This window comes from Poecile atricapillus, chromosome W, assembly GCF_030490865.1.
Source record: "Poecile atricapillus isolate bPoeAtr1 chromosome W, bPoeAtr1.hap1, whole genome shotgun sequence".
In the NCBI taxonomy this organism is placed as follows: domain Eukaryota; kingdom Metazoa; phylum Chordata; class Aves; order Passeriformes; family Paridae; genus Poecile; species Poecile atricapillus.
This window is the reverse complement of record NC_081288.1, coordinates 45710115-45724475: the sequence shown is the minus strand read 5'-3', so window position 1 is coordinate 45724475 and position 14361 is coordinate 45710115. Positions and strand designations below refer to the sequence as shown.

The 14361-nt window shown below is 38.0% G+C and overlaps 1 protein-coding gene across 1 annotated transcript in view; it reads right to left on the bottom strand.

Annotated features, from left to right (window-relative positions):
- Positions 1 to 606: 606 nt before the first annotated feature.
- LOC131591754 (leucine-rich repeats and immunoglobulin-like domains protein 3) overlaps positions 607 to 14361 on the bottom strand; it is a 37969-nt gene continuing 24214 nt past the window's right edge. The window contains exons 9-19 of the mRNA XM_058862778.1: positions 13523 to 13603; positions 12794 to 12865; positions 12388 to 12459; positions 11083 to 11246; positions 7851 to 8171; positions 7062 to 7343; positions 6146 to 6598; positions 5740 to 5898; positions 4509 to 4652; positions 4149 to 4424; positions 607 to 1631 (exon numbers count right to left, since the gene is read on the bottom strand). Coding sequence (XP_058718761.1) covers positions 1390 to 1631; positions 4149 to 4424; positions 4509 to 4652; positions 5740 to 5898; positions 6146 to 6598; positions 7062 to 7343; positions 7851 to 8171; positions 11083 to 11246; positions 12388 to 12459; positions 12794 to 12865; positions 13523 to 13603 — 2266 coding nt within the window. The 3' untranslated portion in view covers positions 607 to 1389. The remainder of the gene's footprint in view (positions 1632 to 4148; positions 4425 to 4508; positions 4653 to 5739; positions 5899 to 6145; positions 6599 to 7061; positions 7344 to 7850; positions 8172 to 11082; positions 11247 to 12387; positions 12460 to 12793; positions 12866 to 13522; positions 13604 to 14361) is intronic.

Sequence of the window (14361 nt, the reverse complement as noted above, 5' to 3'; positions counted from 1 at the left end):
TCAAAGCAGGCAGATTTAAAAAGCCAATGTCCTGTAGAATTAACCATTTTGAAGTCTCACTGTTTTAGCACAGTGATGACAACAGAATTCACCACTTTTTAAAACAACAGGCATCTGTACCTGGAAACAGAAAAAGTGGACTGTGTCCACTCAGTTTTAACTACTGTTTATCTCTGTATAGTTAGACACTGGGTTCTTTACTAAAAATATAATCCAGCAAAAGTCTACAATTGCTCAATGTGACTGAGCAATTAAATAAAGCACAGATCTCATCTATAACCAGAGAGAAGGGCAGCCAAGTAAAGAACAGAAGCATGAATTAAACAAAAAAAACCATTATCTTATTCTTGGATTACCTCCTCATGTTGAGCAGGGAGTGGCTGCAGAAGCAAGAAAAGAGGGAGAAAGGGTATGGGAAAGCAAAGACTCAGGCATGCACTGCGTATTTGGCAAACACTTGACACAGCCACTCAGAGAAGAGCTAGGTTACCAGGCAGATACCCAGTGCCATTTTTCTTCTTTTACTAAATAGCTTGATATCAATTCGTGCATCTACTGTGTATATCATATCCCTCCACCAGATGTAGGCACACTAACAAAGGCACAGGCAAACTGCTGGTTCTACAGTCTTACAGGCATGAAAACGGAGAGCGTGTGTGTGCACATCTGACAGGGGGAATTCACAAACTGGAGGATTTACAGCCTTGCTTTAGTTCTAACAGCTGCAACCAACCTTACCAATAACCATGGCAGGACCACACCCTCTCTTTGAAGATGAAGATAGTTTACATAGTAAATCTAAAGGTACAAGTTTAAGTCAAATAAAGGTGCAAACGTGCATCAGAAAGCACCTACATTTGCAATACTGTCCAAAAACATAATTCACTTTTCATTCTTCATACACTAATGTAGGTCAGAGACCACATGGCAGCATATTTTATTAAAGTAATGTGCAAATAAGATGCATGGTACCTGATAACAGCATGGAGTTTCCATTTGTAAAAAGGTACAAAATTTAAAAAAAAAAATACAAAATTAGAATGCTTACTACTCATTTCAAGAAAATGAAGTCTGACATAGAAATACGTACACTGTATTATTTACATCGTTAATTTACAAAACATATTATTTGCATTAAAAAAAGCTATAAAATAATTACAAATATAGTATTTTTATAATGATTTTTTTTCCCTGCAGAACCAATGTAGAGCATCTTGGAAATTATGCTTTATTGGAAAAAAAATATATTTTTTCTTCTGATTTCAGAGCATCATGTGGTTTCTTTCTTCCCTTCTTCTCCTTATTCCCCTTTTAAATAAAGTTCCATACTGAGGTAGTAGTATGTCAAATTATTTCTTTGGTTCCAGAAAACAGCAAGTCCAAAAGGAGCTACGTATCTGAATCACTGGATCGGAAAGTAGAAGTCCTAAAGTTTTCGAAGGACTGTTTGCAAGTATAAAAGCTATTTTCTCCCCTAGAAACTGTCCTTTTCCTTCCCTCTTCATCCACCTCTGCATCGAAGTCCAGTGAGACATGATTATTATGAGAGGTTTTTGGCTGGCAATTTGCTTGCTGTCTACAGCTTGAAAGAGAGTCCAGCTGAGGCCTCCATAAAGGCTTTCCAAATGTTCCTGAAAGACAGTGAAAGAGTGAGCACAGAAATACTGATGCTAAAAAGCTTTATGTCTCACCCTAGTGTACATAAGTGACACTGGAATGCAAGCCAAGGATTGACAAAAGAAAAAGTTCACCAAAGTGAGATTTTACTTAAATGTTGTTTTACCATTTAAAATACAATATCCATGTGCTCGCAAGCTTAAGGGCAAGATTCTGCCCTCAGAGACATTAAGAACACTTCCAAGTAGTTGTGGGTATAGCTACCCACAACTTCATTTCTTTTGTCTTCATGACTACTTTCATACTCATTTTTATTTGGGGAGGGTGGTGAGAGGGGAGGTGGGAACACAGACCAAACTGCAAACACATCACAAGACACCTAATGCAGAAGTCACTCCCTGTTTTGCTCTTCAATAAATGAATGGCATGTGCAATCTGCCATGCAGTTTAGAAAAAATAAAATAGGAATTAAAAAAAAAAAAAAAAAGTAACCCCATAAACCTCGATCAGGTTATACAACACTGTTCCACAGTGCAATCTGAACCCTAACACAATCTTCTTCTGGCTAGCACCTCCCATTAATAATAAAGATGGAGATAGTGACATGCTCCATTTACCACTGATCATCCAGCCAGTTGTGGGCAAAGAGAACAATAGCAATCCAAAGAGAATTACACATTTCAGTTCAATTGTTATTAATTATCTGGATTTACCAGTCAGGAAACAATCAGTGTGTGTCACTCTTCACCACTGGGAAGCTGTTAGTATCAACACCTCTACAAGAAGGACCTTCTTTTTTCACTGAACAAAGATAAAGCCATCGTAAGTCATAGTGTCTGTAAGGACTTACTTTCAGAGGACAGTGTGCCACAGGCTGACTTTGAGGAAGTTTTTATTAATGATTTGACACTACATTTTTTAATAAATTTTGAGCCCAAACAAAATGCAACACTTCTGCTTTTGTTTAGTTGTTAGAAGCAAGGGTTTCAAGTAAAACTGTGATCTGAGAAGTTATTAAAAAAGGCACTGGACAAAATCCCTATTTCCATCAACGAATTGTACAGCAGGTTTGACCTAATGCAATATGAAATGATGCTCCTCACAGCACCAAAGCTACAAATGAACTGTCTTACAAACAAAAAATCCAAGCTACAAACTTTCTGGCTCGTGCATCAACCATGATGCTAAAATGCCAGCTGTCTTCTTCACTGTGACTGCACAAGCAGAAGGGGGCTTGAATTTGATGGCCATCTTGAAGAAGTGACTTCACAACTAAAGACAAGAAATCTACCACAACTTCTTCCATAGCCACCATCTCCAAGATCTAGCGATAGGCTCTTTGAGGGAAGAGTGCTAATGGTTATGAAGCATCTAAGGCATTGACAATGCAACGTAAGTGGGGTAGTATGCTCAGAGAACTGATGAAAGTAGTAACTCTGCATAGCTTCTTAGGGCAAGAGGACTATGTGCCCTTGAGGTGACATTAACTCCTGGATATATGAACATACAGTTGGACTGCTTTCTGCAGGAGACATGCTAAAGCCCTGTCTGCACAGTCCCACCACAGTAATAGTGGCAGGCAGCCAGGAAGCTGGCCGTGTGCAGTCCCAGGGTCTCTGCCAGATGTCCTGGCATCTGCAACGTTTTACAGTTCAAACATCTGGCTTTTGAAGAGGGAAAACTTCAGAGCTTGTGCCTCCCTCCCCACCCCCTGAGAACAAAGAGCCCAGTGATGCACATTCCCCCAGGTCCCCTTCAGAGCCAGCAGACCCAGATCTCGATCAGCCAGTGCTGACACACCAGCTGGGAGACAATCTACGGTACCAGAGCTGTGTTTGGTGCTAAGATATCACAAGGATGAAAGCAGTATGTGGTTTTATATGCATTTTAAACCAAGCAACCAAACCAACATCCAAAATTTAATGAGCTTCGAGGATAAAGCAAAGCTTTCCTCCTTTCCCCACCTCTCCCTACAATCTGGATTAAAATTGTAAACCCTAAACTAAACTTCGGGAATTCTTTTGTCATGCGCATTATGAGAAAATTACAAATGAGGGATAGAGAGGGAATTTTTACATAGTGCCTTCTTTTGAAGGGTAAATAGTTCTGGCTGACTGTGTTATAAAATATATACACATACAAGTTCAAGTCTCCCCACCTGCCCTGAGCCCTCCTTACACACCTTTTTGCCTCTCAGGCAAAACTTATGCCTGAAGTTTGTTAAGGTATATTTAAGTTATGTATGCTAACATTTACAGAAATCTGCCAGCTCTATTAAGACAGAAGATAAGAATCGCATCACCAATGAAATTTTTATGTAAGTGTGAGCTATTAAGATGTGGTCATCTAAATATCCTCATAACACAGTTATATTCACTTTTCTGTTCCTCAGCATCAAACATTTGGGAAAGAGAAAGCTGAGAAATCAGTTTTGCTTAGTATTGTAGGTACTTAGTATTTGCTTAGTATTGTAGGAAGCAAGACAGCAAAGACAATGGCAGCTTGAATAAAAAACAACAGCTAGAACATACCCATGAAAGTGCTGTTACTTGTAATAGATGAGGGCTCCAAACTTCTGTTTAAATCAAATGTGTCTAAGTTGAGACTTTTGCTTTTCAGTCCAGTTCCTTCATTTTGAGTATAAATAGAGTTCATCAATCTGCTACTTGTAGCCGGTGTCCCAATAAAGCCAACACACTGGTCAAAGGGATCTTCCTGAGCAGGTGAGTATTGATAGCATTCCTTTTTCTTTAAATATTCAGACTCATAAGGGCCCAAGCCTACTGATCTCTGGTCAGGGCTGCAACCTAAAGGAAAGGAAAAATTGATTTTATACTGATTCATCATAGCAACGATTATGTTCGGCCTAAACCTTCCCCCCACCAACTTACTTGTATTGTATGCTTCAAATGCATCAGAACTGTAAGTGTTGCCTTTTAAATACGAAGTCCCTGAAGTCCCCAAATAGTGACATAGGAATGGATCTGCAACACCCTCCAAGTCTGTTTCACTGCTGTTATCTAGATGGCAAATGCCTTAAAAATAAAATTGATGTGTCAGCACAGTCTTTTCTGCATCTTCAGCTTAGAGTTTTCTTGGGTAAGTTTTAAGAACCCCACGTGTTCAACTACATTTTGTAGTGTAGTTCCGAGTTTGCTTAGATTTAACCTAACTTTTGGATGAGAATTCTAATTCCAGCAACTGTTCTATTAATTAGCTTGACAGAGATGTGTCACTTCACTGTACAATCCCTGAATAAGAAAACAAAACAAAACCAGTCACAGGGATCAGAACCAGGGACTTCCTTCATCCAAAGCACAGAATACAAATTCATGATCTGACAGCCACCTTCAAAGCAGAGTATCAATGTCTAAGTCCTGTTTGGAAGAATCTGAAGGAGTCACTGGCTGCTTAAACACCTATAAAGATTTTCAGTTCAATGGTTCCTGAAAGCTTTGGACACAGCCTCTGGTTCCTGATCCACAAAGAGGCTGTTCCTCTCACTACCCCAGAACTGCAAACCTATCTCAGCATCATTCCCACCTGTCCCAGCTCCTAATTGTATCTCAACCCCAAACTCTTTCCCAGAAAGTTGCCTTTTATTCTCTAGTGCAGGTATGTACAGGATTCTTAGGGGCCACACATATAAATGTCAAGTATTGCAGGTTTTAACTTGCAGTCACCTTAAATCCTTTACTAACCCTGACTATAATGATTTTTTTAACCAGCAAGCTTAAACAGCTATACTTAAGTTCCACTGGTATTACCACACATGCCTACATTCCACTAAAAGCACACTTTTCATGCTGTAAGAGAGGAAGACATGCCATGGTAATTTTTCTTTTGGACACTCTTGTTTTGTGGCATATCAGTTTAAATTTACCCTTGAGACTAGAGAAAAACTTCCTCATTTAATAAACACCCTAATATCATTTGGATGAACAGAACCAAGTTCCAGTTATTATCATGTTGAAAAAAATACCAAGCAATAAAATTCACATCCTCAATTAAATTTCTGTAAACATGCTTCTGTAGTGTTATTTCTGTTAGTTAGAAAGACAATAGCCAAACTGCAGCTCCTCAAGCCACATGAAAAATCATAGCTTAGCATTTTCTACCTACCATTACTGTCCCTCTGCTGCAAAAAATACCCTCCTACAGAAGATGAGAGAAACTGATGGTGACTGCCATTTTCAGATGAGCCATATCCATCCTGCCTTTCAGCTAGTGTCCCCTGGGATGACAGGTAACTTGGAATGTCAGCAGGTAAATTTGTTTCATCTGTGGGGAAGCAAAACACATACAAAAGCCATTAGCATACTTCAATTTGTAGAAACATATTTAAACTTGTCAGCAAAGCACTGAAAGTAACATATAATTCATCTTTTTGCTTCCAAGTAGAAACACACAAATGTTCCTACAATAAAGTCACTGCAAAGCAACCACGAACATTTTTTTTTTCCCTTTCCAAGGTGTCCTAGTTTAGGGCAAATTAGGGAGGAAAACTCCAAACCTTCAGTTTACACACCTGTATTTGTGATGCTGCAATCTTCATTTCTCCTTCTGGTGTGGTAGATGATGACCACCCACACCAAGGAAGTGCCCACCACACAGCAAACCACAGCTATGATCACAATGCCAACTGTGGCCCATCCATCATCATCAAGTGATGGGGCAATGTTTTGAGGAGAGTCACAGGTGGGAGTAGGAATTACATTAAGACGGATGTTGCCTCGTTCCGTTCCAAGTGTATTAGACATTTCACAAGTGTATTTCCCAGCATCTTCTACATCTGTATCCACAATAATTAGTAATTGATTGCCTGCAGCAAAGAAATGTCTTTCTGTAACCACGAGAGGGCTGTCATCCTTAGTCCAGTTCAGTCGGGGTGGAGGGCTACCACCAGCAATGCACTGCAAGACTGCAGTTTCACCTTTTGTCACAGTTCGGTCCAGCAAAGGCCGCAAAAATGATGGTGTTTCTGGAAAGAAAGCACAAGCCTTATACTCTTATAAGTCTTATTATTCTAATATTCTAAATGATCTTGCAAGAGTAATAACGTCCCTCTTCTTCACAGATCAAGAGGAAAAGCTAAAATAAATGCATCAGTAGCGCCTAATAAAGCTTACTCTCATTCTAAGAAGAAACTCAAAAATTTGTACTTAAAGCCTACAATTTACCTGTCAGTTGATCTGATTTACATGCTTGATTATAAGGTAAAAATGCCAAATCATGCGTGCTTACGATTGCAGAAAACTCCAATAAAAGTGGTTAACAAAATGTCAAGAAATCAGAAGTTAAACAAATCTACTGTCTCTAAATTAAAACAGAAGCCCCTTCCCTCCATCACACTCATACCAGATGTGTATACACTGACAAACTTGACTAACTTTTATTATTTTGAATCATATTGATTGTGCTGTTAAGGTTTGCCAATATCTTACCTAGTACTGTTAATGTTGCGTTAGCTGAAATACTTCCAGCAGTGTTTTGAGCTGTACAGCTGTAAACACCTGTGTCCTCAATCTTTACATCAACAATAAAGAATACATCATCTTCAGGCATGACATGCATGCGCCTCTTGCGTGCTGCAGGAAAATCTGTTCCACCATCTTTCTGCCAAGCAATCTGTGGGATAGGATGCCCAACTGCAGCACATTCCAAACGCGCCATTGCCCCAGCTCGAATGGTTAAGTCCATGGGGATTTTTGTAAATGAAGGCAGCACTAAAGAAAAGTTGGTGATACCAAAATCAATACATGAAACATACTTTTCCTTTTTTGAACACTGTTTATGGGCCTAAAAACAGTAGAGAAATAATACAACCTAAACTCATCAGTAGCCAGCAGAAAGGGAAGGAACTGTGAAGTATGTGAAACCACCTAGATCAAAATCTCATTTCTGCTAACAGCCTCCTAGATGACCTTTTCATAGCATCTTGAAACAGAGCATATACTTCCTGTGAGAAAAAGTTAACATTTTCCATCTTGTAACATTGATTTTGCCAGATATAATATGAATTTGGTATGTTATCTGGCTTTTCCTATACTATGCTTCAGCACACTGGGACCAGAGGTAAAACTGAATGGTGTCCTTGGAAATAGATAAATTTTTATGAAATAATCTCATTTTATGGATCTTCTAAAGATGCACATGATGAGAATGGAAAATCTATGATTACCTATCTTGATTAAAATCATTCTAAGTCCACAAGCAAAACATAACATACTTACTGTTTACTGTAAGTTTGGCTTTGACAGAGTAGGATGAACCAAAATGATTTGAAATAACACACTGGTATTTCCCTTCATTACTGAATTCAACATTGCGCAGTCGAAGGATGGTGGTGTACTCCATCACTTCTCCACCCTGGGCCCGGAGGTGTGCGTAATTCTCCATTTCAGCATCTTGCAGCAATTCGTTGTCTTTCTTCCATGCAAAAGTCATTGGGGAATCACTGCTGCTGGCTGCTGAACACACAAAACTCAAATTGGAGCCTTTAATTGCTGACTGGGTTTCTGGCTGGACAGTGATCTGTGGTTTAGGAAAATCATCTGCATGAGGAAAAGAAAAAAAAATATATGCAGTGCCTGAGGACTCTTTCCAGACAGTTAGTAAGCCTTGTTTTATAGGTTTGAGAGAAGAGTCAGATAAGTATTTATTAAATGGATCCACAATACCTTTTGTTTTAAATTTTGTTAGCCATAGGGCATTTAAAGATGCTGTATTTATGAATTTATTGTGCCAAGCCATCTCTTACTGAAGAGAAAGCACATTTAAAAGCAGACTGTGTGCACAGTTTCTTCAATAGCAGCACTGAAGATGGAAGAACTACCCCCTGACATCCATAAGAACTATTCTGAACATCAATCATGAAGCCTACTTCTCATCTTTACAACTCCTCAGGCTGCTCTGAGTTTTTCTTTATTGAAAGCATAGTTCTTCTGCTATCAGAAACTGCAAGTTACAGTTGAGGGTTTTACACAAACCCACAAAAAAAAATCAAGTACAAAAGTCAGTGCTCCAGTGATCTGTGTCTGTTTGGGCCAAAGGGGATGGAAGGTCCCTTAAGCAGGGCAGAACACAGTAATTTCAAGAATTCCTGGTGGTCCCTTTACTATAGGAAAGTTACCTTCAAAGTGCCATGTTGTGAGTTTACAGAATTAACTGCCTTCTCAGTTATTTATTCAATTGTGTGTTCACTGCATGCGCAAAAGGAGAGGGCAAGTAAATGTGTGGTTTCCCAAAAGCAAAAGCCTTAGTACATACCCAACTTTCAAGATGTGTCCAATCTTTGCATCAGCTTCACAGGAACTGTAGGGAAAGCCCTGTGCCCCAAAAATTCCTCCCTGCAGACCCTGCTGTTTTTCCTAGCCCCTTTGTCTAATTACATCTCAAATGACTGGGAACAACTATGGGGTCAAAGTCTTATTTCCTTGAAGATCCTCCACTCTGTTATAAAGGAAAATGAGATGTGCAGATAGCCTAAACTTGAACTGTTGGCAAAACTCCTGCAGGTATGAAGCTGTGCTCCAGTGACAGGGGAACACGGATCTGGGACTATAAGCCTGGGCTTTAAGAACCTCCCAGACCATTTGCTCTTCATGCTTCATACCCATGTCTTACCATTTGCAAATTGAGTTAAAACATTCACTGACTTTGCACAGGAATAACCAAGTAAAACATTCTAAGTACTTAAATTAGCCTTGTGAAAGGATGGGAGAACATACTTCAATCTTAATTATCTGACAGGAAGGAGTGATAAAAAGGTCACTCAAATAAGCATACAGGTCAGAATACAGAATACACTAGCATAAGACGAGCACTATGTTTTGTCAGAACAGAATAATACAAGAGCATATCTGAATGACTGTATCACAGAAACATCCACATATATACACACACCTTTTAATTTCAGACAGAAGTCAACACACTCCACTTAAAAATTCTATATAAGCAAAAGCACCTATTGCTAACTTGTAAAGCAAGATGCGTACACCCGAATGTCTAGTGATAACACACTTTAAAGATATAACTGAAACACCCAATGATTGCATTGGGACATTTTAGTTATTTTTGCATGGCAAATGCATTAAGTATCAAGCTCAAAAACCAACTCAGTACATTTATTTTTGCTAGTAAGTCTTAAATGGTTTAAAATTAATTACTTAAAAACAGCATTCAGCAGTCAAAAGAAAAATCACAATTCCCACAATACAGCAAATGGAAGATGTATATTTCAATTCCCAGTTCAATTTTTTGACAAAATACCTTTAGCATAAATTAGGACGTCTACTTCTCATATACTCCTTTGACCCTGAGTAGTCTGTAATTCCCTGCATTATGTCAACCTCTCCTCCTCAGCAGTAGGTAGAATCTGCCCATTATTTAATTTATTAAATATTTGACTGCTAACAGGAAGGGAAAAACAACATTTTGGTACAGTATTTTATATTCTGAACCTGCTTTCCCACTGAAAAAAGGGTATGAGTAGCAACAGCAAAAATTAATCAGTTACATTTGCTATGAGAGGAAGTTATCGAGAAGGCCTTTCTGGCACCAAAGAATATAAAGTATGAATTTTCTTTAGTAAGAAAGTAAGATGTATTCAACAAAAAAACATTAAATGTAGTTAGCTTTTAAATTTCCTGATATTTTCTAAGTCCCCACTTTACATATCAGAGTAATCAAACACATGTTCTTACTCTGAATGCTTAGCTTCACTTTGCTTTAAATAGAGAACGTAACAGAAGTGCTCATGAATGCTACTAAACACACATAGAACAATTTCATTTTTAAGGCAGATACTATCACCTCAAATTCTCAGGTCCTAAAGTAAAAATATTTTACTAGCACTTACTATCTGGCAAACTGAAATAAAAAATACTGGTATCATAACTGTGGCAATCAGGTAATTTTTAAACACAGTTTATATAAAGACAGTAATTTACATACTCCAAATAATTTTTAAAGCAGACAATAAGCACACATAAAAATCAAGAACTGAGGCTAGTATGGCTTTTTTACCTTCAAATTTTATCAGCCTTGGAATAACCTCAAGACTAATGGAGTATGAAAAAAATTTACCAATAACCAAACCAAAAAACTACATCTTAATTTTGCCAAAACGTGTCTCATTTAAAAACTGTAGTTATCTAAACAGTATCTTTTACATCTAGAGGCACATAAATTTACCCTCACAAACTACTGAGCTTTCACTTGCACACTCTATGTTCTATGTAAGCAAGCTGTACTTGAAATGTAAGTCAGAATACCATCACTCCTTGTCTTGTACAAAGCCACAGGCTTTGAAAATGTACATCACAGTTTGGGGACAGAAGATAATGTTAGTATCACATCTTCTCCATTTTTTTATAGAAATCACAACATATCAAGAAACCACAAAAAATCCCAAGCATACAGCAAAATTTGTTTTATGGAATGAGAAATAGAGCCTACACTCACCACAGACAAACTCATCCAGGCTGACAGCAAAAATACTTCTCCCTTTTAGCAGCTGAGGATGGGCACAACTGGCATTTACAAAGCTCTGGAAGTTGTTCTCTGACATCCACTGTGGTAGCCATTTTAACTGGCAGTCACACAAAAGACTTGATGTGTTGAAGTGCCTAAGAAAAAGCAATTAAAATTGAAGGCTGTTTGTTGTTTTTTCAGTTTGTAATACAGATCTGTATGAGCACACTTCTGTAGCAAAATTAAGGTTTTAGCTTAAACATATATTGCAAGATAAAGACAGCAATTTTGTTCAGCTCAAATCCCCTTCTTTGCCTGGCTGGCCATGCTGTGCCTGATACCCCCCAGGACATGCCTGGCCCTCCTGGCTGCCAGGGCACTGCTGACTCAAACTAAACTTTCCCTTGACCAGGACACCAGTTCCTTTCCCACGGCTGTGCTTTCCAGCATCTCATTCCCCAGTCTGTCCATACACCCAGGGCTGCCCTACCCCAGGTGCAGAATCCAGCACTTTATCTTGCTGAACTTCATACAGCCCTCTCATTTGTTGAGGTCACTCTGCAGGGCCTCCCTGCCTTTGAGGGAGTCAACAGCTCCTCCCAGTTTGGCACCATCTGTGAACTTGCTCAGTATCCCTTCCAGCGCTGTGTCCAAGCCATTTATCAAGAGCACAGGGCTGAGGATGGAGCCCTGCTGCACCCCACTAGTGACAGGTTGCCAATTTGATGTCACCCCTTTCAGTATAACCGTGAGCCAGCGTTGTTCTGCATTGATCAACAGAACAAAAGGGTGAGAGGACAAAAACCCATCCACACTAAAATACATTTCTCGCAGTGACCGCTTCACGACTTCTCTGAAAATCTGTCTCTGCTACTACAGGAGAGAAGAACCCAATTACAAGCACTGACAACCAGGTCTTTACAAAAGAATTACAGCACTGCATTTCACTGGTCCAGCAAGCTTTAGCTTAGTGATAGCACTGCTAATCTTGGAGCACATTACATCAAAGTCTTGCTTATCTAAAACCTGTTAGAAATCACCCAATTTAAAATAAGGACTTTAGAGACAATAAACGTAGCAGAAAATGAATGCCTCCTATCCTACACTCTCACTTAAATACATCCATCACATAAAAAGTAAAAAACCACAAAACACTGACATAGCTTTTTATGTTATTTCAGAGAGATTACAGCAGGGGTTTATCACTGCATCAGGCCATGTCTTACAAGGCTTTTATTTATAAATTTTCAGGACAGATATACCTAATAGAGATGATATCTTTTGATAGAAACTTACAATTCTTTGAGTTTCTTCATTTGTGAAAATGCATTTCCTTGAACTGACATAATTGCATTGTTACTTAGATCTCTAGGAAAAAAAAAGAAAAATAGGATTAGAAGAAAATAGTAATTTATTAAACTGAATGGATTTAGGACTCAAACAATAGTTTTCTATTTTAGTGATACACAAAACATGCTCGAGCTCAAAAACGAAAGAGACGCAAATAAGGAGTTCCATAGCACGCTTAATATGTAAGAATTTCTGCATTAATTCCAGAAGTCACACTCAGTGTAACTCCAAAAATGAAAAATCATCTGAAGACCACAGTAGCAACCATGGTAAGTGCATTTCATACCAGTATATCAGTATCAAAATTAGTTTTTTTTCAATTCTGGGTTAAATGTGAACTTCTACTACTTACAAGTGTTCAAGTGCATCCAAACCAGAAAATGCTTTCTTTGTAATGGATCTAATTCTGTTTCCTTGGAGTATCCTGAAAAAATTAAGTACATGATGCAGAAGAAATGCAATTAAATGGAAAGATTTTTGAGCTGAATAATTGTATTTTTGGCATTTATTTTTGAACTGTGACTAGTATTCACCACTCACCCATCTCCAATGCAGCAAAATGTACCACATCTAAAAGATACTAATTTATTCCCCCTGAATAAGTATCTAGATTTTACAATTATTTTAGAAGACATTTAAGGTGTACAGTTAAGTGACATGGATTATTCTAATTATGTAACTGCAAACGTCTTTTAATTTCATAAATCTGCATTTGAAAATTTCAATGCAATGGAGCCACTTCCACTGGATGCAGCTTTACCTTACTGAAGACTAAGCCTGTCACTATGCCTTTGTCATATAATACATTTACTATTTCTTTGTATGGGAAAACCTCATTGTTTGATAAATATGTCCATAAATAATAATAATACTTACAATATTTCATATTAGTTTGACTTGGAAAATCTTGAATTTCTTTTTTTGAAAACGAACATGTTACAGAGAAAAAGGTGAGAAAAAAAAATCATCTCTGCTATGGAAAATTTAGTATCTTTAGGTGTTGGGCTTGTCCCTTTAAAGACATATAATAAGCTAATATGTTTAAGGCATAATGAGATACAAATATTGTAGCAATACTTACAGCTTTCTAAGTTTATCTAGGCCAGAGAAAGCACCATTCATATCTTCAATAGTCCATGATATTTCATTGTTTTTCAGATCCCTGTTTAGGAGGAGAGGGGACATCAAACCACAAAAGCTATTAAAAAGAACAAGGCACATACTTCAACAGCATGTATTACTTAAAAAAAAATTCTAAAATAGCTTTCTGTTAGGTTGGATTTTTGTTCAGTTGGTTTTTGTGGGTTTTTTAAGAGAAGCTTTTCCTGATTAACCTCATCATTTTAATTTTTACTGAAAGACTTTGAAGACTATTAGTATTTTTCCCACTAATAATTAAAAAGATCACAAACTCAACAATTTTTAGAATCGTGAGCAAACCAACCCACATATCCCTCCAAAGGTATTCAGATACAGGACTATTCTAAGAGAATATGCATCACAGGAAGGGAAAGGATCAACTGTCATCCCTTTGAAACACCCTCACATTTTTTTAAGTCCGTAATATTAACACCCAGAGAATCATTTTAACATCCCAAAACAGTTGCTTAATTATCTGTGACGCATAAAGAGATTAGAAATTTGTGTACAGAATAGTGTGTCAGCAAACAATCTACAGGGTAGGGGAGAAAGAAAAACCTAGGCGAAAAAGCCTAATATTTAATACCTTAACACCTCGCCATTCTCTAACTTCCTCTATTTATGATCTCCAACTCTCTATATTCTTAAAAAACATAGTGTACACTTCTCTAATTTTCATCTTTCCTAGATTCCCTAAGTGTGAGTATGTTAGCAAACCCCTGAAAATAAAGCCTAGAGGGAAAGGCAATCATTCTGCTCATCTGGCTGACAGATGGGTCA